Here is a 12763-nt window from a genome sequence, read left to right as displayed (position 1 = left end):
AATTAAGTGCATGAGAAGTTAAACTCTTCCACAACAATGCTGCCTAGGAGGTTATGATATATTGCCTGTTATTGTGGAGACCGATCTTGGAATCCACGTAGGAGATTTTGCCTGAAAGAGCACTGGGGGCAGAGAGGGCCCTTAGAAGTTTTAGCTCAAGATTTTTAGCCATTTGCACTCTTTTTTTCAGATGTATATTATTTTTTCCCCTAAATTATGCTGTTAACTGCTTTGAATGGATTTAATTTCTTTTGTTAATGTGGATAAAATTAGTTTAACGTTAAAACTTGTCTAAATAGCTTTCTGGTAGACTGTGAAGCATGTCTTCTATATTTATCCCTCTTTTTGTTGATCTAATAACAGGCAAAATTAATAGAAAAACAGTGGAGTAATCTAAACTTTGCGCTATTTTGCAGTTGAATAGATAATGAAAGGCATTGTGTTGTTTTGTGTACTGGTGTAGTGCTGTGCTGAAGAAATATAGAGTTAGTATGGATTTATAGCAGTCAGAATTTAGCTTTAGATTTAAAATTTAAAATTTTCGTAAGAGACTATCCCAAGGTTATAAGTGTGTATAGATGCAAAATAATCACTTTTTATTCTTGTAGCAATTAAATTAATGCTGGCTTTTTTTTTTCTCCTATAGTTGAATATTTTAAAATATTTGTATATTGAAAAGAGCCAGTATTTGGCCTTTCGTAGGACTCACCTGATTTGAAATATCATGTGAAACAAACTTGAAGTGAAATTTCGTAATATCTTTGCTTCAAGAGTGAATGCCTGAGGTATGGATGACATGTGCAAGTTTCAGGAGCTTATAATTTTTACAGGTTAAATACACTCAGGGGGGGCTTGAAAACCTTGAGCTATCAAGAAAGTATTTTGCACAAGCACTGAAGCTTAACAACAGAAATATGAGAGCTTTGTTTGGACTTTACATGGTAAGCATGATTATATATTTTCCATGTTATCACTTTGAATATGTTTTTATGCATGTATATTACCTTTTACCGTTTGCTGTTGGTTGTTTTTTTTTTTTTTTTTTTTTTCTTTTGGTTGAACTTAATAGCTCAGATTATTGACACTGCTTTTAAATACTGAGTACGGACAATTTTATGCCAGTAAGTACTCCTTACTTGAAGTGCTCTTAACCTTTAAGTCTTGACCATGTTTTCCAAAGAATTATAATTATTGGCACATGAAGATAAATTCTTGAAAAAGGATTTAAAGTCATACTCTTCTCTACAGGATGGTGAACTGCTGAAGAGTACCAGCACAGTATGATGGCTACTTTTGTTCCTTTCTTTTTTTTTTCCTAACCAGCCCATTGTTATTGTTTTTGTTTTTTCTCACTCCAATTTCTAAATACAATTTTCTACTTCTGATTTCAAAATGAGTCTTTAGCTTGCACAGCATTGTTGGCTTGAGTGTGGCCATGACTACGGGTAGCGTGTACTGGCACCAGTTCTTCAGTTTCTCCAAAGATACTGAGGCCTCTATTTAAGGTCTTCCTTTAGATCTTAGATCTTTTAAAAGATCATTTTAGGGACAAAACCAGAAAGGTTCTGGTTTTTGGTTTGTGTTTTTTTGGGTTTTTGTTTGTTGTTTTTTGTTTGTTTGTTTGTTTTGTTTTTTTTTTTAAGTCCTAGGCCACCTTTTTGTCTCTTGGGAGGGGTGCAGTTTACAGAGACACATCAGGCAGGTAACTTTGAAACTTCCTATAAATACCAGGCAATAGGAGTTTCCTTTCAGGGACTTGTTAGGCATCACCTTTAAGACTCAAAGAGACTTGGACCTGATCTTCTTAGCCCATCTGCAGAGAATCTTGGGTTGGTGATTGTATGTTCAAGAAGGAATAAAAACTGGCTCCTTGCTGTTCCTTAGGTCATTTAGCTTTTTAGGAGTAAAGTTTGTAGCAAATCTGTTTATTGGCCTAAACTGATTTTTAAGGTGTGTATACATATAGACTTCTGCATTGATTCTAGAACAGGCATGGGGATTTATTATGGTCAATACTGGCTTGTCCTCTTTCAGATCTTACGTCCTGCCTGTTATTTCAGTCTGAAGTAGATTTAGAGCCTGTTATCTATGATGATCTGGCTGGCAACCTTGAGCTAATATGACCCAAGCATTTGAGAAACTTTTTGGTTTGGCAGTGCCTGAAACTCATACATATAAACCCCGATTTGCATAATGCAATTTCATTACTGCAAAAAATGTACGTATGCTCTCTTTCAGTTTTTCAGTTTTGCTCAGCTGGCTACTGTCACATTTCACTAGGTGGTTTTTACCATTGCTGCTTCTGTGTCTACCCTTTGGCTCCTAATTTCTGTGTAATGCTGTTTCCAGGCTTTAGGATCTGATTTTGCTGTGGCTGCTGCTTTTGTACCTGACAGACATGCCCAGCATTCGTAGTCCCCAAAGAATGTCCATAACCCTGGTAAATTCTCCACAAAGGCTTTCAGCTGTATCTACCGAGGAAACTGGTCAGTACTTCATCGAGTTCAGGAAACCAGAGAGAATGATGCCTCATCTTAGGACCCTGCCCCTGTACCAGATCACAAATTCAATTCATGTGGGCATGGCTTCAGAGAATGCATTCCTGCATTTGTGGAGGCTGCTTCTTTGACGTCCCACTCAGAGGTAGTTCCAGGGAAGTAGCTGTAAGGGAATGTTCATTCAGTTTGAAATGTAGTATTCATGTAGACATCTGCGTCCATGCTCCTTGTTAAAGTCTTCTCTGGAGGTTCTTCATTGATGGGTGAGAGTAGGGTTCTGTGGTTCTTTGTATTCAAGTAATTTTGCACTCAGGAAGGTGTTTTGGGAGGGAGTAGCAGTGATTCCTTGCGAAGTGGATTTATTTATATAAGTGGAAAAGTCTCTGAGATGAGTTTGGTTCTTAAGTAATCTTTTTTATTTTTTCAGGTGAAGATGGGCATAGTTTATGTATAGAGTCTTACCTGCCTTTAAAATGTGTTTTCTGATGCCACAGGGAAAAATGTCATGTTTTTAATGGCAGTTTGGACACACAAGTCATGTATTTTATATAATCTCTGACAACAAATTAAATGGGGAAGACTGATCCTTAACTCTCACTTTAGGAAAAGCAAATTGGATTAACTGATCATGTCCAGGTTTGGTTCCTAACTCGGTACACAACTGAACTGAAGTCTAGTTTAGCTTTAATTAGAACAAATGTTTAAAAAGTTTAGCTGATTCTTAATTGGATGCTGTTTACCAGTAACTGTTTTTATTTTTTCTCTTTTTCTGCTGTCACTGTGCAGGGGGCTCTGAATGCAAAGGTGCTAAATGCTCTCAGTTTATTACATGCATGTATATTTTGTAGTTACACTGGTTTTATTTTTGTATTCCTAGTCTGCCAGCCATATTGCTTCCAATCCAAAAGCAAGTGCAAAAATGAAAAAAGATAATATGAAATATGCCAGCTGGGCAGCTAACCAAATAAATAGAGCATACCAGGTTAGTACATCATTGTTTTATGATACTCTTAACATGCTCTGTAGTTCTTTTCTGCACTTTTATCAACTGCTGTTCAAGAGGTTAGATATGAGGTGTAAATCAGCATAATTTGCTTGGATTTTTTGTGTTCTACTTCTGTTTGATTTCCTGGAAGCCTTAATTAATATAAGGTTGATATTTTACAGTTATTAATTACTATTATTTACTTATTAGCTTTAAACAGATTTTTTCCACTAACAATAACTGAATGTACACTAGTGTAATGTTGACCTCCAAGACTCAGTTCTAAGTATATACTCAGCTAAGTATTTTAATAAAACTTGTTATGTCTTAATTATTATAGTAGCTTGGTCATCTACTTCTATTTTTCTAGAAACAAATGAAAATTCTAGAATTTCATTTTCCTTCTGTTTATTCTGACCTTTCAAAATCATATTTAATGGTGTTCCTAATAATTACCTTAGTAATTGTGACTGAAGTTGGTTTTGTGTAGTTCTATAGAAAAATGCCTGTTGAATTGTGAAAATGTAGATTTTGCAGGCCACAATCAAAGCTTACTGAAGTCACTAGGAGTCTCTTCAGCTATTTGAAAAGTTATACATAAACATCTATATTTGCTTTTTGTATTATAAGCCTCTATATTTTTCCTGTAACTATGAATGAAAACAGGTTTTAGCTCATAGGTTCTGTTGTCCGTGCATCCCAAACATAGTATGTCTATTCGACTCCGTTATAGCTATTCTTAATGACCTACCCATCAAAGTTTATGTATAAGTAATCCTGAAGATCAACATCATACTGTCCAGTTCTCCCCAGAACGTTTTCTGAGCAAAACTGTTGGTATTAAATGCAAAGACTTTATATACATGTAATAGTCCTTTCTCTCTGTAATATTTCAGCGTCAGAACCCAGTATTTAATTTTTCTCTTGCTGCTGCTGTTTCACAGTTAGTACTACCAAATGGCCTTTTGACCAGCTCCATCTATTATGGAATTAAATTAGGATTTTCTTTCATGGCCAATGCAGTTTTCTTGATACACTGTTTCATTGCCAACAGCACAGCTTCTGGTGGCTGACCTGTTTTTGATGTATTACAACTTTGAAGTATTTTCCATTTCCCCTGATTGGCCCTGTAGCTTCTGACTGTACTTTACAGTGAAGAATATTGTATTCCTGAGGACATAATTAGGCGTTTTATACTTGTGTGCCTAAAGTTTCTTTCTGTGTTTTGCTGTTTAAATGACTCCCTGCTTTTCATTAATACACCATTTACATGCTCATGACAGTAAGGTGTGTATGAATTACCATCTTTGATTTCCCGTAAATAAGCAGGACTTCTTTTGACTTCAGTATGTCTGACATTCCTGTAAGCATAATATTGATGGAAAACACAAGTATTGCAGGACTTAGAAAAAAACAAACACCCCTCCTCCCCTCCAAAACCCCTTGAAGTACAGAATACACAGTGGATTCGCTACTGATAGAACAAAACAGGTTTTAAAAGATGTGTGAATTTTGAGTGAAAACTATTATTCCGTGTTTTACATCTTAATAAAATGAACTGCTTAGATTAGAGGGGATTTGAACAGATGTTTTAAGTGAATACTATGACTGAAGTCTCCAGTTCAAAGCACCAGTAGAGACTGATTAGCACTTCTGGGAAACAGCCCCTTTCAGGGTACATCAGGATGGAAATGTAAACCCAGTGTTGGCTGTGGAATGGTGGCATACCAAGATTAAGACCTAGAAATAGGTATCTCCTGGTTATAAATATAATGAAAGTTTAATTATGACAGCTTGTAGTTGACTCACAGCCAGATAAGCTTGCCTTTTTTCTGTTTTGTTTTTTTTTTTTTTCCTCTCCACATGGCTTTCTGTTAACATTACAATGTTTCTAACAAAATATGACTCGTATTGGGAGAAGTGGTGGTGTTGGAGGCATTTCTGGGTGTGTGTATGTTTTTTTGGGTTTTGGTGTGGGGTTTGGTTTGGTTTTTACTGTGTGGTGGGTTGACCCTGGCTGGACACCCCGTGCCCAGTAAGGCCGCTCTATCACTCCCCTCCTCAGCTGGACAGGGGAGAGAAAATGTGGGTTGAGATAAGGACAGGGAGAGATCATTCACCAGTTACCATCACAGGCAAAACAGATGTGACTTGGGGAAATAAGTTTAATTTTATTACCAATCAAATCAGAGTAGGGTAATGAGAAAATAAAAACCAAATCTTAAAACACCTCCCCCCCCACCCCTCCCTTCTTCCCAGGCTTAACTTTACTCCTGATTTCTCTACCTCCTCCCGAGCAGCACAGGGGGATGGGGAATGGGGGTTGCGGTCAGTTCGTCACACGTTGTCTCTGCCGCTCCTTCCTCCTCAGGGGGAGGACTCCTCACACTCTTCCCCTGCTCCAGTGTGGGGTCCCTCCCATGGGAGACAGTCCTCCATGAACTGCTCCAACATGAGTCCTTCCCATGGTCTGCAGTTCTTCACAAACTGCTCCAGCGTGGGTCCCCCGCGGGGTCACAAGTGCTGTCAGCAAACCTGCTCCCGCGTGGGCTCCTCTCTCCACGGGTCCACAGGTCCTGCCAGGAGCCTGCTCCTGCATGGGCTTCTCACGGGGTCACAGCCTCCTTTGGGCACATCCGTCTGCTCTGGCACGGGCTGCAGGTGGATATCTGCTCCACCATGGACCTCCATGGGCTGCAGGGGGACAGCCTGCCTCGCCATGGTCTTCACCATGGGCTGCAGGGGAATCTCTGCTTTGGCACCTGGAGCACCTCCTTTCCCTCCTTCTTCCCTGACCTTGGTGTCTGCGGTGTTGTTCCTCTCACATAGTCTCACTCCTCTCCTCTGACTGCTGCTGGTGTTGCACACTTTTCTTTTTTCCCCCCTTCTTAACTATGTTATCCCAGAGGCACTACCACCATCGCTGATGGACTTGGCCTTGGCCAGCGGTGAGTCCATCTTGGAGCCGGCTGGCATTGGCTCTATGGGACATAGGGGAATCTTCTAGCAGCTTCTCACAGAAGCCACCCCTGTAGCCTCCCGCTACCAAAACCTTGCCATGGCAAACCCAGTATATACTGGAAAGTGCAATTCCACTGTTTCTGTGAAACTCTTTTGGCTCCTATGTTAAGCATTTTTCGTTGATGCTTACCAGAATACGTCATGTTAACAAAACTAACATATTTAAAACACATGTCATAACTTCTTTGTGACTTCATACTTTTGTGATATGTTGCATAGTTCCGCTGCTCTTTTTAGCTGTTTGGGACATGAAGTGATGAACACCACATCTGACTGGAATCATAGGGGGAATTTAGCTATACAGAAGATTTAAGTGCTCAAGCTGGGATTTACGAACAAATGGTGTGAACACCCCCCTTCCTCTTCACAGAAGTACCACAAGAAGTAGTGACTACAGCTGGACAGGACTGCCCCAGCCCAACCCTACTGAGCTTGTTACAAGGCTGCAGAAGGGTTTGGCCACTCCAGTGTGTATGTCAGAGACTTACCACATCCAGCTCCTACAATAAATGGTGTTTGGTGATGTAGTAGGTGGCAGTTTCCCCTATGAGTCAGTATTGATTTGTTGCTCCCTTAGCATGTTGAGCAGTTGGAAATTGTCATCTTTTGGACTGAAGAATGAAACCTTGGTCGCTTGTGCCAGTGGAAGCCCTTACAGCATTCCTCCATTACTGGAGGGTTGTCTAGCCAAATTTTAAGCTAGATACTTATATTATCTCTGTAAATCCTCCCCACTTTCCTTGCATTATCCAAAGCGCTTTGTAAAGTGTAATAAGAGCCTTAAGAGCTTGTTGAATTTGGCATTGACTTGTTTTATTAGTTGGCCGTTCTTATACTGTTAAATGCAATTTTTCCTGTAGTCATGTTCTAGAGAATAAGATGCATTTGGAATCCTGACTTGGGTGCCTAGACAAATTCTATGAATTTGTGACTTTAATATATGAAGTTATTAATTCAAAAAGCTACTTTTGAGCAATTGTCTTGCAGTGAGATCATTCTTCTTTTTCAGGCTGGGTTTGAACTTGAATTACCAGCAGTTTGCTCAGTAATTTTGGAAACCTGCCTTTATTTTTTCAAATTCAGCACTGGCTATAGTTGCATTTTTTTATTTTATATGCAATTTACTTGAAATATTTTTTACTGGTCCCCTTCTTTCAATTTATTCTCTCATTCAAGCAGTTTGCTTTGGCACTTGATTTTTGCTTTTCCTGTGCATTCCTGTATGAAATCAGAGGAACTTTTTCGTTTATTGTCATTTAAAGACAACAATCTTCTGGTGTAAAAAGAAAACCTCACTTTCACCAGTGTGGGTTAGACTGTACAGCAGTTTCTTTACAGAAAAATATGGTGTTAAATAATAGTTGAATTAAATAATTTTATGAAAAGCACAGATATTTGATGCTCCATCTGATTAATATACCTATTTTGATGTTAAATATGTAACCCTCAGTGCTGATTAGTACTTCTCATCTGTGCCTAATCTAGGAGAAATGTAAACTTTCAAAGGAAGAGAGAAAGGTTTTGTAGCTAGGGCTGCTGCATGGAGCTGGAATTCCTGTCTGCTAACACATGGTCTGAAAAAAAAGGTCATTATTCTCTAGGCCACTTAAATTTAATTGACTGGGTGGGGAAAAAAAAAAAAAAAAAAATTTTATCTTTTATTTCAGATGTTAGAGAAGTACTCATTATTCAAAGAATTATTATCAGTTTATTATTATTATAAGCTTAGTTTTGCTTTATCACTGGGAAACTGGATTATTCTCTCTGTGCAGACTCTGTGAAGAACGTATATCTGTTCTGACTGAGGACGTGAGTCACAGTTACTTTAACATCGAAACAAAATATGGCTACCTAGTGCTCTTCAATTAGGTAATTGGTTTAGCATGTCCTCTGGTAGAAGCGTTTCAGCAGAGGCAGGCAAGTTTGATTAATGCTCACAAAAATCTTTAATGTGATCCTACTCGTAGTAATTTTCCAGATACATGCTTCTTGGGTACATTGCTAAATTCTTCTGTGTTAGCAATCCACATGTTATTTATGGTTGGAGAGGTGATTTTGTTACAAACCGTTTGGGAAACAGAAAATTAAATCATGATTTTAAGAAATGGATTCCGGCTCAATCAGTCAAATTGCTGTGTAATGGCAGAATAGACAAAATAATTGTTCGTCAGGGCAAATCTGAAGTGATTACATTTCCAAGTACACTTCTGTTTGTTATGACGCGGAGTTCGGTTTTATTTGCTCAGCTTAAAGTACACGTCAGTATCATGAAGGCAACCACTCTTGAAATTAGCAAGTAACATTTTTTAAACTAATGTCTTATGTTGGTTTTGCTTTCAGTGTCCCTGAAGAGAAGTAACATAAGTAAAATTCTTATTTTGAAGCTTTCCTCTGCGTGCTTTCTGTGTGTCTTGCCAAGCGTGCTTTTTGACCACAATATACTCAGGCTTCCGTGCTTTTTATTGGAATCTCTGAATGCTTTGAATTGAAATAATTTTTCAGTTGAGCATTTTGAGTTCTGTTTTTTGATTTGCTTGTTCTTATGAAAGGATTTGGACTCCTCAAGTATCTGCTTGGGACTATTCTTATTTAGTATGAACAAAAAGAGGATATTGTATTAAGTGAGATCTAAGCAAAAGTTACTTCTCTCACCTGGGAGAGTGTTAAGAAATCTTTGATTTTCCTCTGAAGTTGACTATTGCAGGTCACTGTGGAAACTGCACAACCTGAAAAATGGGTTTATACATACTACTAGAGTCAAAACATAGCACATCGGTTCATCATCTGGAAATATGAAAATACGGTGTTTTCAGTATGTCTCTTAACTATGAAGTAATGTCACAATAATAACATTTCATTCTCCTAACTATTTAATTTGAAATAGCATTTCATTTACTGTGCCAAAACTGTTTTTTTTAAAAACTCAGTACTGATTGGGAATCCCAGTGTTAGATTGTAGCCTGGGGGTCAAAAGCAGGTTAACAGGTCCTGCAGCTTGTTGCTGGTGTGATATTACCTGGGTTTGATGACTTAATCTTTCTTAACAGGTCATGAAGAGTTTGCTAAATTAAGTTAATTACAAGAGAGAAGGGACACATTATAAATCAAGGACTAACTATGCGAGACACCAGTGGTATTTGAAATAAAAAACATTAAATTGAAAATTTATTGAGTGTTTAGATGTTAACATTTAGGTAGAGAGTAGACTATTTTACTACCAGTAAGTTATAGTTACTGCTTCTGTGATTTCTTTACCACCCCTCCCAACCCCAAATGCAAAACTTCTTAATGCAGGTGTATTAAAAGTGGTTGAGAGTTTCATTTGACTGAAGACCAACCTAGTCAATAAATCCACTGTGTTAGATATGGCTGATGAGTGATGGGAATCGTCAGTACAGTTAGAAAAACCCTTTTGAGGTCAGCGTGGGGTGATGAACATCCCCTACCCTTCTACCCCTTCCTTTCCCAAACTTGGCTGCGTGTGTCTTAGGGAATCTAAAGCCATAAGTAGTATTTAAGCTGTATCTTTCTTTGTTATCCAGATAGACTTTTTTTTTCCAAATGCTCCCTGAAATTGCTGTTGTAATAGTAGGTTACAATCCAATACAAGGTCATTACTCACAGTTACTTTGGACCATAAAATATAATTATATGATGACTAGATTATTTTATAGTAGATTTTCTCTGTCTCACTATAACAAAAACAGAAAATAGATTAGCTTAAATAGCAGGTCCAAGTCTTGCTGCTATTTAAATTATGAATATAATCTAATTTGGGTCTCACAAAAAAATTCAGGTCTGAAATCAAAATTATGTTAAACTTTACAGAGCAAACAAAACAACAGGAAGATCTCTATTCAGATAAATGTTAAATTTAAAAGTGGAATATTTGTTAGTGCTGAATATTCAAATTCAGAGCAAATGAGTGAAATTAAGGAGTTCTGTTGTATTTTTTATTACTTATTAGTGGAAGGGTGATATAGCTTGTATTCTAGTAAAAATGCTGAGGTTTAGTGAAACAAGAAAAGAGGCTGTGCTTCTAGGTTTATAGTAATTAGAGTAAATTTTTGGTACTTAATGTTTAGAACCGTTACTTGTACAGGATCTATGCACAGAATTTCTGATATATGACAAATAAAAATGCTTTTTTGTTGTTGTTTAGTTTGCAGGTCGCAGTAAGAAAGAAACTAAGTACTCTTTGAAGGCAGTGGAAGACATGTTGGAGACCCTGCAAATCACTCAATCTTAGGATGGCACAGAGATCCAATATTAAATTTTCCAATTCCATGATCAACCTGTAACGACCTATGGGTTATGTTACTCCAGTGCTGTTAAAAGTTAATTTTGTATTGATTAACGTGCTATCTAAAATAATGTTTTATGAAAAGTAAAATGCCTATTTATTGCTGCTACGAGAAATGTGACGAATACCCACTGAAATGAATAACTTATCCACGAAGAAAACATAAAGAAATAACGTGCTGCACATCAGTCTCTTTAGATTTTTATATCTACAGTACCTGCTTTTAAGCCATAATTTGTAGAAATAAACTTGTTAAATGATTAAAACAAAATGACAGTGATTTATTCGACTTGCAAATGGAAATTATGAATTTATATATGTAGACGAATAATGTATGTTAGATATTTTTATCTTATTTGCATATTTAAAAGTAAAAGCATGCTACAGATGTACACTTTCTGGTAAATATTTACCATACAGCAAGGAGTGATTATGAATACACCTTATTAGAGAAAAAAAGTTGATGTTAATGGTTTTATTACTGAGTTGGTATCTGGTGCTGTAGAAATGAAGAAAACCTATTTGTGTATTTTGCTTCAGAGGGGCTTTTGTACTGGCTTAAGGCCAAAGACATTCTTCTCTGTGGCTTTGTGGGCAAATGCTTCTATGTCCACGTAGTTCTCCAATCAGTATCTGCGTATGCACTTTTTTTGTTCATTCTGTGTGTCCTTTGTTGTACATATGTTCCACATCATGAATTTCAAAACCATCTGAATGTAGGGCTGCATGCTGGTCTGTACGGATTTTGTACCTATGCTATGGGTACCCCTTCACTGTGGTGTAAGCTATGGTATAGTAGCTTCTCCACAGTAACCAAGTGTTATGGCACTGTAAGGATGAGATAGTTTGTTTGACTGCCTTGTACTTACTGGAGGATAAAAGTGTTTTTACACCATTAGCATGAAGCATCTATCACACTGTGAATCTATATTGTATTTGTCTTTAGATGCTTGTTTATTTACTCAGATAATTAGTCCAACACCCTAATTCATGAATTTTGCAGTTCTGATCATTCTGGATGTTGTTCAGATGCATACTGTGGTAATTCAGTTGCACAGCTATCCTTTCATTTATTACAGCTTCAGTAAGATCACATGACAGCAGCAACATGGCCTTGATAAATTCTAATAAAAATATTGCGATGTCATTTTCATGACGGTTGCCACCATCCAAGCTGATTTGAGTTTCAGATTTTATACTGCTTACTCTATATAGAGGGTAGGTTAAAAGCTATTTATTAAAATATCCTTTTTATGACCCTGGACTTGATGTAATAAAACAAAGTTGAGCTCCTGCTTGAAAACAAAGCAGCAACAAGAACTTCCCTTGTGAGTTCAAAGCTTGAAAATGTGTGTAACTGACCTGGTTGTTGCATGGGACTGTGCCTTTAGGAAACATGTAAGATCTCATTCCAATTATCCATGAAGTAGGTCGGAGTGCGATGGTGTGACGGGATGGGTGCTATGCTGTGAGAATTAATTGAGCGTGGAATCTTAACTTATTACTGTTGAAATACAAAACTGCAAATACTGCATAGTATTATATTAAATCACCCAATTCTAACTTGGGGAAATAGTGCAGATCCTTTTATAATAGTAATTCACAATCTGGCCTCAAAACAGTATATGCGGATAGATTATGTATGTTTCAGGTGGAAAATCAAGAAAATATCATAGGTGAACCTATGTATTTCTGTTCAGATTTATAGTCTTTTACTGTATGAGTGTGCCATCTAGAGTTTTAAACACTCATTAGTCTTTTTTTTTTTTATTTTACCTGCATCTCAAATAACTTGGTCGCATTCTAAAATTAAAAATGGTGGGAAGCTGTAATGTAGACTAAAATGACTTAGAGGTGCATAACATTTTACCTCCAAGGTATTAAAAAGCAGCAGTGCAGTATTCTTGTGCAGCAGGCATCTATGCTGCTGGAAAGTGTCGTTTATAATGTTTTATT

At 37.3% G+C, this 12763-nt stretch overlaps 1 protein-coding gene across 2 annotated transcripts in view; it reads left to right on the top strand.

The window, feature by feature from the left end:
- The window catches only part of EMC2 (ER membrane protein complex subunit 2), a 49966-nt gene extending 38229 nt beyond the window's left edge, over positions 1-11737 (top strand). For both annotated transcript variants that reach the window (XM_082330415.1, XM_082330416.1), the window contains 3 exons: positions 831-941; positions 3376-3480; positions 10667-11737. In XM_082330415.1, the coding sequence (XP_082186541.1) occupies positions 831-941; positions 3376-3480; positions 10667-10753 (303 nt within the window). In that variant the 3' untranslated portion in view covers positions 10754-11737. The remainder of the gene's footprint in view (positions 1-830; positions 942-3375; positions 3481-10666) is intronic.
- Positions 11738-12763: the final 1026 nt, after the last annotated feature.

This window comes from Platalea leucorodia (assembly GCF_965183815.1).
Source record: "Platalea leucorodia genome assembly, chromosome: 1".
In the NCBI taxonomy this organism is placed as follows: domain Eukaryota; kingdom Metazoa; phylum Chordata; class Aves; order Pelecaniformes; family Threskiornithidae; genus Platalea; species Platalea leucorodia.
Note: the sequence above shows the minus strand (reverse complement) of the source record. Positions and strands in the feature narration are given on the sequence as shown.